This window comes from Macrobrachium nipponense, chromosome 7 (assembly GCF_015104395.2).
Source record: "Macrobrachium nipponense isolate FS-2020 chromosome 7, ASM1510439v2, whole genome shotgun sequence".
Lineage (NCBI taxonomy): Eukaryota > Metazoa > Arthropoda > Malacostraca > Decapoda > Palaemonidae > Macrobrachium > Macrobrachium nipponense.
This window is the reverse complement of record NC_061109.1, coordinates 20,433,221-20,452,968: the sequence shown is the minus strand read 5'-3', so window position 1 is coordinate 20,452,968 and position 19,748 is coordinate 20,433,221. Positions and strand designations below refer to the sequence as shown.

At 45.9% G+C, this 19,748-nt stretch overlaps 2 protein-coding genes across 2 annotated transcripts in view; both read right to left on the bottom strand.

Annotated features, from left to right (window-relative positions):
- The window catches only part of LOC135217471 (uncharacterized), a 46,717-nt gene extending 37,400 nt beyond the window's left edge, over positions 1 to 9,317 (bottom strand). Inside the window, exon 1 of the mRNA XM_064253380.1 lies at positions 8,969 to 9,317. The gene's annotated coding sequence lies outside the window, so the exon portion shown is untranslated. The remainder of the gene's footprint in view (positions 1 to 8,968) is intronic.
- Positions 9,318 to 14,667: 5,350 nt separating this feature from the next.
- LOC135217737 (dihydrofolate reductase-like) overlaps positions 14,668 to 19,748 on the bottom strand; it is a 189,940-nt gene continuing 184,859 nt past the window's right edge. Inside the window, exon 5 of the mRNA XM_064253737.1 lies at positions 14,668 to 14,999. Within this exon, the coding sequence (XP_064109807.1) occupies positions 14,915 to 14,999 (85 nt within the window). The 3' untranslated portion in view covers positions 14,668 to 14,914. The remainder of the gene's footprint in view (positions 15,000 to 19,748) is intronic.

The window sequence follows — 19,748 nt, the reverse complement described above, 5'->3', positions numbered from 1 at the left end:
AAGGTTCAAACTTACTAGAAGTTAGATGCTTCAAAACGACGTCCAGATTCCAAGCAGGGGGTCTGCATTGAGGCTGTTTCTTGGTTCCAAATGATCTAACAAGATCTCTAAGATCCAGATTATTAGAAATATCCAGACCTCTGTGTCTGAACACCGAGGTCAACATACTCCTATAACCCTTAATCGTAGAAATCGACAATCCTACCTCCTTCCTTAAATAAAGGAGGAAGTCTGCGATTTGGGTCACAGAGGTACTGGATGAAGACACCTTCCTCTTCTTACACCACTTCCGGAAGGTCTCCCACTTCGACTGGTACACTGTAATTGTGGAGGTTCTTCTAGCTCTAGCCACTGCACTGGCCACCTCTCTAAAATAACCCCTTGCTCTGACAAGACTTTCGATAGTCTGAACGCAGTCAGACCCAGAGCGAGGGTATTCTTGAGAAACCTGTTGAAGTGGGGTTGTCTGAGTAAATCTACTCTTAGGGGCAGTGTTCTTGGTGTATCCACTGTCCATTCCAGTACCTCTGTGAACCAACTTTGGGCCGGCCAATACGGAGCTATTAGAGTCAGCCTCGTTCCTTGACTCTCTCTGAACTTTTTCATCACTTTCCCCAAGACCTTGAATGGAGGAAAAGCCTAAGCATCCAGGCCTGTCCAATCCATCAGGAAGGCATCCACCGCAACTGCTTCCTGGTCTGGAACTGGAGAAACGTAGTTTGGTAGTCTTTTTGTTTTGGCTGTTGCAAAAAGATCCACTACTGGACGGCCCCACAATTTCCACAGGCTCTGGCATACCTCTAGATGCAACGTCCACTCTGTCGGAAGAAGTTGCCCTTCCCTGCTCAACAGGTCCGCTCTGACATTCTTCTACCCCTGAATGAACCTGGTGAGCAGAGAAACGTTTTCCTCTTCCGCCCAAAGCAGAACTTCTTTCGCCAGCATGTAAAGGGGAAATGAATGCGTCCCTCCTTGCTTGCGGATGTATGCCAGAGCCGTGGTGTTGTCCTAGTTGATCTGCACTGTCTTGTCGCGTACTGTGGCGGGATCACAAAAAACAAGTAACCTCCCCACATAAACTTAACCTGTCTGGCTATCAAACCCACCCTCAATCACACTTTCCACTTAACACTACAAAATACAGCAGGACAATTGACCCATACCTACATACAGAACAAAAAATACAAACAGGTACTCACCTCTGGCTTCTGCTACTAGATATAGGCTATAGGCTAGCTGACACAACCACCGCCGACAACCAAGCACAAACCAACCCCCCCGAGACCCACAACCCCACAAAAACTCAATAACCCAACAAATCACTGCAAACGAACACCAACCGCCTGAAAGAACACGACAACCACACAACTCACAGAAGCACAACAACCCGCCAAAACCAACACTGCCTCAACCACCACTAACAGACAACGAAAATGCACCACCAACCTTCTTAACCTCACCACAACCAGACAGACACACGCACAACAACTTCACAACCCCAAAATCTATCAAATAACACCCAAACAACGAAACACCAAAGGACAACTGTTGCCAAAACCGACACTGACTTGACCAGACGTCTCTCGTAACAGACTCCCACTGACTCCCTACAGAGCGCCACAACAGACATGCTTCCGACTGCCATTTAACCACTCCCATTCATTCTTCCACCAATCTCTCTCTCTCTCTCTCTCTCTCTCACACACACAACCCTTGGAGATGTTGTCAAATATAAACTATTATTACTCCTCCATATTACCTCCCCCATTACATTTGACAACATCTCCTTACATTCACAACATCCACACTAAATTGCCTTTCGCAACACCCAAGGATGCTCAGATGCAGGTCCCCTGGATCTTGTTTGAGGACCATCATACACTCTTTCAGTTACATCGCCATTCACTTCTTCCAAACCACTTTCTTTCAAACTCCCATTATCTCCCACACTACCATACTCCCAAATTCCATTCACTACTTCACCGATGTCTTCCAACTCTGGTTTCAACATCTCCCTTATTTCTGCGACCAAACCACTCAGTTCATCCATATACTTCTGTCAAACTCCTGCAAAGACTTATCTATCCTATCAACCACCTCCTCACTACTCAGTTTCCTTTTCACTGAAGTCTCATTTGTCCCTGTCAACTCAAACCCACATACAATACAAGTATCATTCATTCCCCCAAAGTCATCCGTAGCACATGCTTTATCAACCGTTTGCACCCTACCACCAACCCCTTTACTATGCCGTTCACGCTTTTTCCTTCCACTTCCTCTCTCCACACTCTTCTGTTTTCTTCCATACTCAACCAACACCAACTGTCGATCTCCCAGACCAATTTGTTCACCGACAGTCGGCTCATACTTATTCACCCTCAACCACTCACTCATCGCATTCTCCCGAACATATTGTGGTACTTCCCTCCACTTACGGAGCTGGTTATGGTGTGCCCTAACCTCATCCAGTCCCCTACCTACTGGCAATTTCCCCAAAACATAACTCAATCCACTTGGTCCCACTTCCAAAATCTCAAAAGGCCCTTCAAATTTCTCCCTTACTTTATTCACATTCATTCTTCCCATCTCAACCACCTCTTTCAACACCTTATCCCCGATCCTAAAACTCTCAAACCTTTCACTCGCTTTCTTCCACAAATCCCGATCACCTTCTGACAGACCCAACCGCGGTCTGACAATCCTTTCAAAATTCAACACATATTTACAAGGAGACATACCTATACTCTTCTGCAGTGTGGCATTATATGCCCAAACTGCACGTCCTACATACATATCCCAATCCTTGTCGCTCTTACTCATCATTCGCAAAATCTCAGTCATCGTCCTAACAGTCCTTTCAGCCAACCCATTCACACTGGGCATATACGGAGTAGAATACACATGCACAATACCCCATTCCTTCAACATCTCTTCAAATTCCCATCCCACAAACTCAGGTCCATTATCACTCAACATTTTTGCCGGCTTACACACACACATGGGCAACATCACTTGACCCACCATTCGTGCAACAGTTTCACTCCTCTTATCTTTGATGGGAACCACATAGGCAAATTTACTCATGTGATCCACCATCACAATCATCCCCACGTGTCCTCTTGCAGTCCTAGGCAAAGAAACACAATCAATCACAAGCATTTCAAACGGCTCCTTCATCTGCAATCGCAACACAGGTGGACTTGCATGCACACTCTGATACTTTCCCCTCTGACAGTCTTCACACGTGACAGCCACATCCACACAAATCTTATTCAACCCAGGAGCATACAATCTCTCTCTTTCATTGCATTCCCACAACTTATTTTTGCCCCTACTATGCCCAAACCAATCATGCACCAACAAACACATACTCACAGCTGACTCAACAGAAAACACCGGCACATACACTTCCCTGTCATACACCCCTTCCTGATGCAAAAAGTACACTATGTTTTTGCACACCACAAAACGTTTAGCAACCCTCTTATATACATCCAACTCACATGGCCAGTCTTCCACACGCACTCCTCCCAAAACACATTGTCGCAACACACTTATTTCCAGGCACTTATTTTGCATTTCCTCAATCTCTTCCTCACTCAACAGATCATTCTCACTCCTAGCAATATCAATCATACCCACAAAGTTTGCTACAAATACATTACCATCTTGAATCCTAGCTACTTGTCTGCCGCCCTTTCTAAGAATTCCATTTCCTATATCTACGTCTATATCATGAATCCTCAAAAAATCTATCCCTATTAAAAAGCAAGATGGCATATCATTTTCTCCTATAACTATAAAGTTATGCATTACTTCAAGATCTCCCAACCTAACCTTTAACCGTACCTCTTCCCATACTAAAACACTTCCTTGTCCTAACCCATGTATTCTCACACTTGTAGACTGCCTTTTCACTTCCCAATCACATCTCTCAAGTTCACTCACCACTGACCCACTCACCAAGGAAATTTGTGCCCCTGTGTCAACCAAACTACAATACTCACTATCATTTACTTGGACAAACGTCACCATTTTCCCTCGAGTCCCATGCATACACACATTCACTACCACGTCCACCTGGTTATCCACATCACAATCCTCCTCATCACATTCATCCTCAGTTAACTCCCCATTTCCACAATTCTGACTCAGATCCCCTTCACAGTCCCTTTTTGTAACCAACCAATTACAACCACGTTCCCCGCACTGAATCATCAAAACCCCACGTTCATTACCTGTACTCGCCCTTCCTCGATATTCAACCGGTCTGTCCCATCCAAAATACAACAACACTTTTATTCCAAACAACTCAGCTACTGCTGACAACAATTCATGCAACATTTCTCCTTCCCCACCTTGTTCCTCCGCATATGCCACTTCCTTCTGCACATCACTCATCAACTTCACTCGCAACTCATTCACACTACCGGGTACCTCTTCAACCAGACCCTTACCTTCCAAGTATTTCAACGAAGAAAACAAACATTCACACATTCTGTCATTCCCTTCAAACCTCTCTTTTACAACCAACCCCTCAGGTACCATATTCGGATCCCAGTCACTTTTCGCGATACCACTGTCCTTACCATGCATCCTAGACATCGTATCAGCAATCACATTTTTACTCCCCGGCACATATTCTAAGCCAAAATCAAACTCACTCAAATCCTCAATTGTCCTCGCAATCCTAGCATTCACACTTTCCTTCTTTATCACATAAACTAACGGCCGATGATCTGTCCTTATGACAAATCTTACCCCATACAAAAACACTTTCAACGCTTTCACACAAAATCTTATTGCCGCAGGCTCCTTCTCAACTACTGAATACTTCAGCTCTGCTTTATTAAAAGCTTTACTCACATATGCAATCACTCTCAATTGTCCCTCCCCATTCACCTCTTGCATCTGTACCAAGCATCCTCCCATACTAAACTTACTAGCATCAGCATACAACTCAAGCTTACTTCGCATCCTCACTATAGTCTGGAAAAGCCAAGGTGACTTTTCTAGGAAAAGCCAAGGTGACTTTTCTAGCAACTTCCTCTTTCAATCTCTCAAATGCTCCCACCATTCGCTCATCCCACCTCAGCTTAGTACAATTTTTCTTCCCAGTCCATTCAGTCAACGGCTTCCCTATACCCGAACAATCCCTAACAAACTTCCTCCCGAACTCAATCAAACCCAAAAAACCCTTTAACTCCCGCACGGTCTGGGGACGTGGAAACTCCTTTACTTTTTCCACAAACTTTTCACTCTTCCTTACACCTCTCGCACTCACCTTAAGACCAAGAAATTCCACTTCCCCAGCCAACCACGCACACTTCTCCAGCTTCACTTTCACTCCACCCTGTTCCAACCGTTCCAACACCTTCTCAAGCAGTTCCACATTCTCCTCAACAGTCTCACTTGCAATCAAAACGTCATCTATAAACACAGTCACCTTCCTTCTATCAAAACCAGCCAAAACTACATTCATCGCCCTCTGGAAGGCAGCAGGCGCATTAGCCATTCCAAAACTTAACCTCTTGAATTGATAGTGGCAGCTACCACTCAAAAAAGCTGTAACATGCTGCTCCCTTCCTCTAGAGGCATCTGGTAATAGCCCCTTACCAAATCCAATTTTGTGAACACTCTCATCCCATGCATCTTATACACACAATCAGACACCACATTCATCGGAATCGCTCCTTCACAGTCACTTCATTCACCTTCCTGTAATCCACACACATTCTCAAACTCCCATCTGTCTTGCGTACTGGGACTATGGGACTATTCCAAGCACTCTCGCTCCTCTCGATCACTCCCACTCTCTCAAGTTCCTCACACTGTTCCTCAATCTCTCGGGCAATAGGCGCAGAAAGTGTGGGCGGGGACCGCTGACATATGGGGGTATCGTCATTCAAAACTATCTTGAACTCTGGGAGCTTAGATCCCCTGAAATCCTTGTCACCCCGACTCAACGCACCCCGCCTATCCCACAACATCTGCATCAACCCCTCCCTCTCGTCATCACCAACATTTTCATCCACCTCAATTCTTTCTCTCAACTCATCACTTTCTTTCATGCTGCCTGTCATCACCCGCCGCACCCTAACATATCTTTCGTCGTCCACATCCACCAACGTATACAACAACTCCACACACTTCGTACCCCGCACTCGTTTTTCCTAACACTCGGCAATGAGGCCACAATAACCCAAGGATTCTCCATATCCAAAATCCCGTCGTACACATGCACACTTGCTCTTACCAACCTGTTCGCATCCACACCCTCAACCACATATGCACACTTGTCACCTCTGACAATCCCAAGACTATCGGGCCACGCAACTTTCACACTAACAACTTCTCGCGGCACTTTTACACTCTCTTTCGCAACCAACGGCACTCCCTTCCATATTTTACTGCTTACCCCTCCATCCCTATCCAAGTACAACTCTCCATGTACATTCCCCTTCCTATGCAACTCAATCATATTCCTGCTCGGATAGACCACCATCCCACACTTCTTCAGGAACCTGTATCCTAATAACATATCATACTTATCACTCATTCCCTCGATCACACAAAAGTCACCATCATCCATCACTACCCCTTCGATTTCTACATTTTCACGCAACATTCCCACCACAGGCATACCCAAATTTCCTATTCCTCGTACCTCCCCTCTACATTTCCTAATTTCACACTCACTCCGCAACTTGTCACATCCATTCTTAAAAAGAACACTGACACTGCACCCAGTATCAATCAAAGCAACCAAACACACCCCTTTGCACCTCACTTTTACACTCATACATTCATGAGCTCTTCCTCCAAACCCTTTTTCATGCAACAATCCTTCACGCACATGCATCACTCTTACTGACCGCACACCAGAGGACCCACCCAACTGAATCCCCTTTGTACCTAGTTTCCCAAACTCCCAACCTGACTCATCCTCTTTCGCCTACACACACTCGCCACATGACCTTCCATTCCACATTCAACACACTTTGCCCGCTGTTCCTTACACATCCTAGCATAATGCCCATTCTTCCCGCAATTACCGCAAACCTCAGTCACACGAGTACCTCGACATCCACTTGCTATATGCCCTACTTGCCCACACCTGTAACATTTAATATCCCTATCTTTCTTACACTCGCTCACCAAATGCCCTGTTTGCCCACACCCGAAGCAAGCTCCCAACGCCCACCGACATTCATTCTTCCTGTGCCCTAGCTTTCCACATCTGTAACACTGCTGCTCTCGTTCACGACTAACCGACCCTACTCTTCCAACGCTTGCACTCCGATCTCTCTTAGGGCGAACCATACTTACGTTACTGGCTCTAACGCTCCTATCAACCACTCGCTCTGCCATTCGCCTTGGCCCTTCCAAAACTGCCTCCCTATAGCTCTTAAACTCTGGCATAACATCAGCCACTTCAGTCCTAACACTAACACTTCTACTCTCTTTCATACACCTGTCCAACTCATAATCCTCTACTATTTCCAAAATGTCGTTCCACGTCAACCTTTCATTCGTCCATCGCATTTTCTCCTTACCTTTCAGATTTACAAACTTGTACACACACTCAGGCACAGTCGCCAACAACTTCCTCACTAACTCTTTACACTCATTTATCCCTTCATCCCCAAACTTTTTCCTGGCCACTGTTTCCAACCTGCACACATACATCGACAACGACTCACCAACATTCACTCTTACCTCATCAAAACCATGTTTTCTCCTATATCTAACACTACTCCTTATCCTCTTCGCCTGTTCCACAATCCTGGCTTTCACACTCTCATAAGGCACATTCCCCACACTCATCATTACCCCATACATATTCAACAAAAATCCCATCAAAAAGCTACCCAACTCTCTTGTTATCCCCATACTTTGCCTCACAATACCTTTCATATTCCTTAAAAAAATCCCCTATGTCCCTACTACCATATTCCTCGTATTGTGCACATCTAGGTATCTCTCTCATATATACAGCCTTTCGTACTTCCCGCTCACTCTCACTTTCGCTACTTCCACCATTCTGATCCCTCTTAACCTCGTCCGAATACAGCGAATCAACTTCCATACTAACATCCATGCTCCTCATTACGCTCTTCTTACCCTTCTTCTTTCTACCTACCTGTTTCCACTCACCGCTATCCAAATCACTCTCAGCCCTTTCCCCAATGTATTAAGTCCCAGTCTCATCCTGTCCGTCATCCTTCCTAACTTCTTTCTTTCCCTCGTCTTCTTTTCCTCAGCCCCCTTCTTATTCTTGTCCTCAGGTTTATCCTTATCCTGTCTCTTTCCCTTCTTTCCTTTACCTACCACAAACAAGTCACCTTCGTCACTCGTAGTTTCATCCCCTCGCTCTTCCACTCTCTTTACCACTTCTGGCCTATCACAAGACCTAGTAGGCCTACCCCCTACAGCTCCCTCTCCCATGAACCCCTTCATCATCTCCTGCACTGCATTCATCATCACTAAGAATTTTTCGTCCATTTTCTCAACCATTCTCTCTTCTGCTCCTTTCACTTCTTCTTTCATTTCCACTTTTGCACTCCTTAGCATTCCTCTCATTTCCTCCAACTCGCTCTTCAGCTCCTCACACTCTACCCTCAACCTCTCATTATCCACTTCCAATTGTCCTCTTATTTCCCTCTCCAACCTCAACTCCTCCTTCAGCCTCTCCACCTCACTCAATCCTTCCATCCCAAACTTTCTCACCAATCACACACACTAGCCTAGACCAATTGTCCTGCAGCTGCCACACCAGCAGTCCCTGTTCGGGCGCCAAAAAAGAATGTGGCGGGATCACAAAAAACAAGTAACCTCCCCACATAAACTTAACCTGTCTGGCTATCAAACCCACCCTCAATCACACTTTCCACTTAACACTACAAAATACAGCAGGACAATTGACCCATACCTACATACAGAACAAAAAACACAAACAGGTACTCACCTCTGGCTTCTGCTACTCAGGGCTAGGCTGTGCTGTCCACTGGATATAGGCTATAGGCTAGCTGACACAACCACCGCCGACAACCAAGCACAAACCAACCCCCCCGAGACCCACAACCCCACAAAAACTCAATAACCCAACAAATCACTGCAAACGAACACCAACCGCCTGAAAAAACACGACAACCACACAACTCACAGAAGCACAACAACCCGCCAAAACCAACACTGCCTCAACCACCACTAACAGACAACGAAAATGCACCACCAACCTTCTTAACCTCACCACAACCAGACAGACACACGCACAACAACTGCACAACCCCAAAATCTATCAAATAACACCCAAACAACGAAACACCAAAGGACAACTGTGGCCAAAACCGACACTGACTTGACCAGACGTCTCACTGTTTGACTGACTCTTGTAACAGACTCCCACTGACTCCCTACAGAGCGCCACAACAGACATGCTTCCGACCGCCATTTAACCACTCCCATTCATTCTTCCACCAATCTCTCTCTCTCTCTCTCACTCTCTCACACACACACAACCCTTGGAGATGTTGTCAAATATAAACTATTATTACTCCTCCATAGTACCAACTCCCTGAAAGACTTCAAGGCCAAGAAAATTGCCATCAGTTCCTTCCTGTTTATGTGCCAGTTTGCTTCGTCTTTGTTCCAAAGACCCGACACCTCTTGAGGGCCTAGTGTCGCTCCCCAACCTGCGTCCGACGCGTCGGAGAACAAGATGAGGTCTGGGTTCTTCTGCTGGAGCGACATACCCTCTGCTAACCTGCCTGGCGTTAGCCACCAACTCAATTCCTCCTTCACCTTGGTCGGAATTTGAAACTGGAAGGAATCCGGTTGCGATTTTCTTGGCCATGCTTCTTTCAGGAAAAACTGTAACGGTCTCATGTGAAGCCTTCCTAGAGAAATGAACCTCTCTAGCGAAGAGAGTGTGCCCAGTAAACTCATCCACTCTCTTGCTGAGCATCAGTCTTTCTCTAGAAAGTCCTGCACCTTCCGAAGGCATAGGACTTGCCTGTCGGGGGACGGAAAAACCTGAAAAGTTGCTGACGATATCAGAATCCCAAAATAGACTATCTGTTGATTGGGGTTCAGCTGAGACTTTTCTAGGTTCACCAAAAGACCCAATTCTTTTGCCAAATCTAACGTCTGTCTTAGGTCCTCCAGACATTGACTTCTTGACTGGGATCTTATCAGCCAGTCGTCCAAGTAAAAAGATACTCTGATCCCTAGTAAGTGTAACCATCTTGCCACGTTGGACATCATCCTCGTGAACACTTGGGGGGCCGTGCAAAGGCCGAAGCACAGGGCCTTGAATTGAAAGACCCTGTTCTGGATCACGAACCTTAGGTACTTCCTGCTTCTTGGATGAATTGGAATATGGAAGTACGCATCTTGTAGATCCAGAGTAACCATCCAGTCCCCTGGACATACCGCTGCCAGTACTGACTCGTTCGTCTCCATGGTAAATTTGGTTTTCTCCACGAACACGTTTAGTCTCCAACCTCCCAAGGATTTTGCAACCAGGAAGAGCCGATTGTAAAACCCCGGAGATTCGTGATCCAGAACAGGTTCTATAGCTCCTTTCTCTAGCATGGAAAGGACTTGATCCCACAGCGCCTTCTCTTTCGCTAAATCGTTGTAATGTGCCCCTAGGGCTCTCGGAGATGTTAAGAGAGGAGGCTTCCTTAAGAAGGGGATTTTGTAGCCTTCTCGAGCTACACTGATGGCCCAGGGATCTGCATTCCTGTTTTGCCAGACTTCCCAAAATTCTTGAAGTCTGGCTCCAACTGATGTCTGGAGGACTTGGTTTTCATTGCTTAGTGGTAGACTTAGCTCCTCTTTTAGCGGGTAATCTTTTGCCTCGAAAGGGCTGTTGAGAAGGTCTCGATTCCTTCGGTGCCTTCTTAACCATTTTAGAAGGTAAAAACTTCCTCACTGAAGAGGAGAGGAGATCCTGAGTAGCCTTCTGAGATAGAGCCAGAGCTATATCCCTAATGATCTCCGAAGGAAACAGCTGGTTCGAAAGCGGTGAAAACATCAACTCCGATTTCTGAGAGTTTGAAACTCCTTTCGATGTAAAAGAGCACAAAAGAGACCTCTTTTTAAGCACTCCTGCTGCGCTGCAAATAAGGAGGCAAGCTCATTAGCCCCATCTCTAAGAGCTTTGTCCATGCAGGACATAATACTCTAAGGCACTTCCATGTCTTGAGAATTCTCGCTTTCCAATGTGTTCGCCAATGCTCCCAACGACCAATCGAGGAAGTTGAAGACCTCGAAAGTCCTAAAAATTCCCTTAAAAAGGTGATCAAATTCAGAAGAAGTCCACCAAATCTTGGCAGAGTGTAACGCCTGTCTGCGAGAGCTGTCCACTATACTGGAGAAATCCCCCTGGGAGGAGGCAGGTACTCCCAGGCCAAGACTTTCCCCAGTGGCGAACCACACTCCCGACTTCGAGGCTAACTTGGCTGGAGGGAAAGCGAAGGAAGACTTCCCTGCTTCCTTCTTCTCCTTCAGCCAAGTATTCACACGTTGAAGAGCTTTCTTCGCTGAAATAAAGAGTGTCATCTTGAGGAATGAGGATTTCTTAGGAGTTTTAGTCTTCGAAAACTGCGAAAGGGGAGACAAAGGAGCCGTGGGTTGAAATTCCCCTTCAAAGACCGAAAGAAGACAGGAAGTAAGGACCTTATAATCCGATGAAGGTTCCACATTCTTATCTTCAACGAAATCCAAGTCTTCTTCTGCTGAAGAAATGTCTTGCAAATCACTATCGTCATCTTGACGTCCTGCAGACGGATCAGCCTCCTGCCGCCTGCGTCCTGAATCCAAAGCAGACGTATCGGCGTCCTGCCGCCTGCTTCCTGTGTCCACCGCCGACGCATCAGCGTCCTGCCGCCTGCGTCCAACGTAAGAGGCTCAACGTCCTGCCACTTGCGTCCTGCGTCTAAAGATACGATCTTCTTCCTGCGTCCTACGTCCTGAAACGCTGCTCGATCGTCCGTCCTAGACATACCAGTGCGTCCTGTATCCTCGGCAAACGAAGAACGAGAAAGAGAAGGTAAACTCTTGTCTTTCGTCCTCTTGGAAGACTTCACGGGGACGAAATCGTCCTTACGTCTCGAAGAACGTTGAATGGGAGTCTCCCACGAGTTAACGAGAACTGCTAACTTCGACTGCATTTCTCTCAAGAAGTCTCTAGTGCTCTCTTCCTGACGGGCCGCATGCAACGAAGGGGAAGGACGAGTAGGACTGTGATGGAAGGGAGAGCGATCCTGAACTCTACCCGAAGGAGAGAGAAGAGGCGAAGACAAGCAAGACGAAGGGGGCGAATCTCTTGCCGAGACCAAGGGTCGCAAAGGACGTACTGCGTCCTCTTTCGAACGAAAGATCTTCTTCCTCTTGATCGGAACTGCATCCTCATCTTCAGAAGAGGACAAAACCTCCGGACTACTCCATGCCTCTCGAACATGTGAAGGTCTATCCTGAGCGGTCGATGTCATGAAAGTCCTCCTGAGGGGACGCGACACTACCAAATACCGTCGTTCCCTGCCTGATGTAGAACCATCAGAGGACGCACACTTCCCAGTTACGCCTTTTCTGTGGCGAACTGCAACAGCCTGGGACTTAACAACAGGACCGTCTGAAGGGACGCCTGACCGTGACAAAACCTCTCTCGCCTCCCTTCGACTGTCGACATGCCTTCTCCCTTGGGTCTGGGAGCTTGACAGAGGTCAAGGTCTAGGAGCACGAGAGAGACGATCAGACGCCCCCTCCACTACACTTTCACTCACATCAAAACCACTGACTTTGTCTGTTAAACGCTGTATCTGGTCACCCATGGACCCAAGGGCAGCGAACACTTTCACAATTTGTGTATCCTTCGCCTCCTCCGATACAGCAGCGGGTGCAGGAGAAACCTGGGGGGAAGGTTCTACCATCTCTACATTAGAAGGAGCTGGAGAAGAAACACATTCACTCCTTTTACTAGAAGTATTAGACCTTTCACTACGAGAAACAGATCTCCTCACACGATCTTTCTCTAACCTTTCAACATATTTCGTGAGGATCTTCCACTCCTTCTCTGTTAAATTCTCACATTCTACGCACCTACTCTCCCAAGTACACGCAATCTCTCTACATTTCTTGCAAACCATGTGAGGGTCGACCGAAGCCTTCGGCAACCTCACCTTGCACCCTTCTTTCACACAAACTCTAAACATACCAGCTGTATCTGACATATCCAAAGAATAATCAAAAGCGAATGCCAAGCCAACGTTCCAAGTACAATACCAAATAATTCGTCCAAAATCAGCGAAAAGTCGGCAACGAGCTCGAAAATCTTAGCAGGGAACCACCAACAATGTTGACAGTTCGGCTGGCAAAGAAAATCTGACGTAAATGGGAATGGTTCCGAGCACTAGCGTTTGACGAGAGTTTTGAAAATTTCTGCCAGTGGAACAGAGAATATAGCTATATATATACCTGCCAGGTAAGTGTCATACATTAAATCACATTTTTTGCTAGAATACTGAAGGATTAGCATATATTGTCCTTCCAAATTGTTATTGCTAAGAATTCTTAAGAAAGATTTCATTTCTATGCATGAATTTGATCTGCTTTTATGAAGACCCACTTAATTTATGAATATCACTGTAATTTTTGCTAAAATGACAATGGAAAATAGTACTATAAAGATTAAAAAAAAACTTCCTTATTTCCTCCAAACATGTAAAAAAGTAGTGATTGCAATAAGATGTATTATTATCCAAATTAGGGGCCTCAAGAGCATTTAGTATAACAAGGACAGGATCATATGCTTCAATTCCTGAGGTTTTAAACATAAATTAATCCCACATCACTCAAGGTGGAGGAAAGCTCAAATCATAATGAGATAGAACCTTTGTACATAACCACAGTCATAAATGAGCTGCTTCATCAGCAATATAATCTTGACCAATCATGTAGAACCTGCACATAACATGACTGCTCAGATTGTCTGGGTCTCAAACTGTATTACATATTCATTTCAGAGACCACAAGTTCAGACTGATGGAAGCCATCAAACACCTTTGAGTTACAGTGTGAAGTCGACGTTTTACATCAAATGGGGTTATGACTGTGGTTGCCATGTCAAAGTATTTGAACTAACCAAGGGTTCATTTAGAACATTTCAACGGTTTGAAGTGAATGGCCAAAGTAATGAAAAGGAACAGAGGCCCCCCTATGAAGTATGCTATCAAATATCACCAACCCTTACCGAAATAACTTAAGAAGCAGTTGCAACATGTATTGCCCTTGTATGGCAAAAAGTGAAAGCTATTTATGCAATGGGGAATTACTCCAGTTTATAAAATTAAGAAAAATTATATGAATGAGATCTGGTCTCTGTTTTTTACTTTCGATTTTTATGTAATTTATGTAGGCACTAATGAAGCATGTTCCATTATTCATACTTTGCAATATTCTGAGAACTGAGTAACTGGAGAACTCTATCCTCAATGGAGACAATGAAACAAAGTGAGGGAAAAAAAGTGAATAGTACCTAAAAACAAAGATACAGTACTTGTTTGTCAGTTACCAGCACAAACTAGGTAGCTTGAATTCAGAACTTGATTTTTGACCTAACAATGCCAGCAAGAGGAAAGTTTCTTTAAGGAAAAGAAAGACTTAAGTATAATGCTTTTATTTTTTAACAAAATAATGTTCTTAATGACTTTATTTTTTACCAAAATAAACCTTTTAATAACAATCCATCTAACTTTTAATACACCAAAATACAAAACTTCAAGTTCTAGGTCAAATACAATATGTTTATGAAAAAATATGACAGTCAGACAATGCAATATGAATTAATATAACCATAATCCAAAAATACTACCATGATGAAATGCCTGTCTTCATGATGCTAAGAATGTCAACAATCTTTTGACTTTTCATACACTTCATATCTGTACCTAAGACCACTTTCTTCCTGGAGGTCTTGAGGAACTGCTGGATCACTGGAATCACATAAAGAAGCATTACCAAAAGTAAGGATAATAGTAATGTTACAATATAATGAAAATTAAGTACCTCTCACGTTCACAGAAATCTGTGTGCCTAATATGATATTGTTAAGATACCATAAAGTTTGTTCATACTTACCTGGCAGATATATATAGCTGTATTCTCTGAAGTCCGACAGAATTTCTAAAAACTTACGACACACGTAGTGGGAGTAGGGTGGTTAGTACCCATTCCCGCCGCTGGGAGGCGGGTATCAGGAACCATTCCCATTTTCTATCAGATTTTCTATCTCCACTGTCTCCTGAGGGGAGGTGGGTGGGTACTTTAAATATATATATATCTGCCAGGTAAGTATGAACACACTTTATTGTATCTTAACAATATCATTTTGTTCATGAAACTTACCTGTCAGATATATATATAGCTGAATCCCACCTTTGGCGGTGGGAGAGACAGAAAAGGATTTTAGGAAACATATACATGTAGATGATTGACCTTGGTTCCTTACCTGTTAGCATAGCTGACTTCGTGATTACTGTCACCCAAGCCTGCTTCTGCTTTACTAGAGTTACCAACAAGGTAGTTAGTGCGCTCCAGATGATCTGTCAACGGGACGTGACCATAATGTGACTAGACCATGACCATACTTCTGAGGGCAACGAAGTAAAAGCACCACCTAAGTAAGCCTAACAAAATAATTCCCACATGTAAAGGCTAACGAAAGGGAAGTCCGCATTCGGCGGCCGACCCTACAACCAAAAACAAAGCAAAGATTAAAAACTCACCTACCCTTTTCTATGGGAAAGGATGAGTGCTACCTCCTGCCCCCAAAATAGTGTCTGCGGCAACGTATGGCCCTAGAGAGTAACAGTTCTTGTACGTCGTTCTCACCTCCCGTAGGTAGTGCGAGGCGAACATCGAGTTACTCCTCCAAAAGGTGGCAATCAAAATGTCGTTGAGAGCCATATTTTTCTGGAAGGCTATTGAGGTCGAAATAGCCCTCACCTCGTGGGCGTTCACCCTTAACAGTCTCAAGCCACTGCATGATGAGTGCGCCTCCTTTATGGTGTCCCTCAAGAAGAATGCCAGTGCATTTTTGGACATAGGCATACCTGGTCTCTTGACTGAACACCATAAGTTCTCAGAAGAACCTCTACAATTCTTCGTTCTCCGCAGGTATGATCTTAGAGCCCTGACAGGACACAGGACTCTTTCTGGCTCTTGACCAATGATCTCTGCCATACCCTTGATCTTGAAAGACTTAGGCCAAGGGTTGAGGGATTTTCATTTTTTGCCAGAAACGTCATTATGCCCTTTGAAGCCGACGTGCTTACTTATTGCTTGTATTTCGCTAACTCTCTTCGCCCTCGCCAGAGCAGTTAGGAAAACAGTCTTTCTCGTCAAGTCTCGAAAAGACGCAGCGTGAATAGGTTCAAAGCGACCCGACATTAAAAACTTTAGGACCACGTCTAAGTTCCAAGAAGGCAACTTAGGAAGAGGCACCTTGGTGGTCTCAAAAGATCTCAATAGATCGTGAAGATCTTTGTTATTCGCTAGATCTAGTCCTCTATGGCGAAAGACTACAGATAAAACGCTTCTGTAGCCCTTAATTGTCGACACTGCTAACTTCAAATCTTGTCTGAGGTAAAGGAGAAAGTCGGCGATCTGGCTCACAGAGGTCGTGGTAGAGGAAACGCCCTTCTTCTTACACCAGCTCCTAAAAGCTGCCCACTTTGATTGGTACACAGCGATTGATGAAGGCCTCCTTGCGGTGGCGATAGCTTTAGCCACAGGTTTTGAAAAACCTCTGGCTCTGGCCAGCTTCTGGATAGTCTGAACGCAGTCAGACTCAGAGCGGAGAGGTTTTTGTGGTACCTCTCGAAGTGGGGCTGTTTGAGTAGATCTCTCCTCGACGGAAGCGACCTCGGAAAGTCTACCAGGAAGGACATTACCTCTGTGAACCAGTCTGCTGCAAGCCAAAAGGGGGCGATTAGCGTCAACCTCGCCACTTCTGAAGCTGCAAATTTTCTCAGCACTTCTCCCAGTATCTTGAACGGGGGTAATGCGTAGAGGTCCAGGCCCGTCCAATCCCAAAGCAGGGAGTCTACTGCTACTGCTCCCGGATCCAGAACCGGGGAGCAATAGAGAGGGTGTCTCGTTGTCCTCGATGTCGCAAAAAAGTCCACTAGGGGACATCCCCAAAGACCCCACAGCTCCTGGCATACCTCCTGATGGAGGGTCCACTCTGTCGGCAGCAGTTGTCCTTGACGACTGAGGAGATCCGCACGGACGTTCTCGACTCCGGCGATGAACCTTGTTAGGATCGTGACTTCTCTTGCTTTCGCCCATAAGAGAATCTCTTTTGCTAGAGCGAACAGGGAGCGAGAGTGCGTTCCTCCTTGCTTCTTCAAGTATGCCAGGGATGTGGTGTTGTCCGAGTTGACCTGGACTACGCGACGGGAGACTTTGTCTTGAAAGAACTGGAGAGCCAAATGGATCGCTGCCAGCTCTTTGATGTTGATATGCCAGGTTACCTGTTCCCCTCTCCAGGTGCCTGACACTTCCTCCCCCCCCTAGTGTTGCTCCCCATCCCGTGGATGACGCGTCGGAGAACAACACTAGGTCGGGGTTCCGAAGCTTGAGGGACATTCCCTCTGACAGCTTCAACGGATCGAGCCACCATCTTAGATGGCTCTTTACCTCTTCTGAGATGGTCAAAATCATGTTGAGGTTGTTCTTGTCTGTCCAGCTGTCCGACAGGAAGAACTGAAGAGGTCTGAGGTGCAGCCTCCCCAGGGAAACAAACTTCTCCAGCAAGGAAATGGTCCCCAGCAGACTCATCCATTCCCTCACCAAGCATGAATCCTTCCCTAGAAAGGCTGATACTTTCTCTAAGCCTTGTTGCTGATGTTCCTGGGACGGAAAAGCTCGAAAAGCCACTGAATCCATCTGAATCCCCAGATACACGATGGACTGTGTTGGGGTCAGATGTGACTTTTTGAAGTTTACCAGAAGTCCCAGGGACGTCTAAGGTCAAAGTCGTTTGCAGGTCCTCCAGGCACCGGGTCTGCGAAGCAGCTCGTATGAGCCAGTCGTCCAGATAGAGAGAGATCCTGATGTTGTTGAGATGGAGCCACCTCGCCACATTCTTCATCAAGATGGTGAACACAAACGGGGCTGTACTCAGTCCGAAACAAAGAGCCCTGAACTGAAATACCTTCCCTTTCAGGACGAAACGAAGGTACTTCATTGATTGGGGATGTATTGGGACGTGGAAATAAGCGTCCAGAAGGTCGAGTGATACCATCCAATCTCCAGGTCTTAAGGCCCCAAGAACTGACTAAGGTGTCTCCATCTTGAACCTCTGCTTCTCTACAAAGAGGTTCAGATGACTTACATCCAATAACGGCCGCCAACCTCCCGACTGTTTTGGAACCAGGAACAATCTGTTGTAAAATCCTGGTGATTCCAGGTCTAAGACCTGTTCCACTGCTCCCTTCTCGAGCATCTGCTCGAGCAGATCGAAAAGTATCTTCCGTTTCTCCTGACGATACGACGGGGACAAGTCCCTGGGAGTTGTACATAGTGGGGGCGGCTTTACGAAAGGGATTTTGTATCCTTTCTCTAGGATGTTGAGAGACCAGGTGTCCGCCTCTCTCTCTCTCCAGGCTTCCACGAACAACCATAGCCTGGCTCCTACTGGCGACTGAAGGACGGATCTCTCATTTCTTGCCCCTAGACTTAGCAGGGGCTCTTCCTCTAGGAAGGCTTCTTCCTCAGGGGGAAGATCTAGCTGATGTTCCTCCACGAAAGGGCTTTTGCCTTTTAAGAGACTGACTTCCTGAAGACGTGGAAGGGCCAGCAGAGCGTCGTGACGACTGTGCCAAAAGATCTTACGTGGCCTTTTCTTGTAGACTGACCGCCAGATCCTTTACCATAGCCTGGGGGAAGAGATGGCTCGAAAAGGGAGCAAACAAAAGCTCTGCCTTCTGCGAGGGAGAGACAGACTTAGCTGCAAAGTTGCAAAATAGCGCTCTCTTTTTCAACACACCTGCGCAAAAATGCGAGGCTAACTCCTCCGAGCCATCTCTGACGGCCTTGTCCATGCATGACAATACACTGGACAGCTCCCCAAGGCTAATAGAATCTTGTTTACGAGACTGGTTGTCGAGCACTCCCAAACACCAGTCTAAGAAGTTGAAGACTTCAAAGGAACAGAAGAGGCCCTTCAAATGATGGTCCAGCTCTGAAGTCGTCCATGACACTTTTGCCGAAGCAAGGAGTGATCGTCTAGGAGCATCCACAATGCTGGCAAAATCCACTTGAGCCGATGCAGGTACCTTCAGGCCCACTTCTTCACCTGTTTCGTACCATATCCCTGCCTTTCCGCTAAGTCTAGACGGAGGCAGGGTGAAGGTGGTCCTCCCTTGCGCTTTCCTTGAATCCATCCAGGTGTTGACCTTACGGAAAGCTCTCTTGGTAGACAGCGATGTCTTCATCTTGACAAATCCAGACGTCTTGCTAGCTTTCGAAGATGAAAATTGCGAGGGAGGAGAAGGAGGAGCAGAGGGAAGGAAGGTATCGCCGAACAAATCACGGAGAAGGCGAGCCAAGACTTGGTAGTCCGATGAAGCAGACATCGAAGGTTGTTCTTCATCAACATCTTCAAAAGAACAGCTTAACTCCCCTTCTTCCTTACCAGAATGCACCACCGAAGGAAGGGGCAAAAGACCTTTAGACCC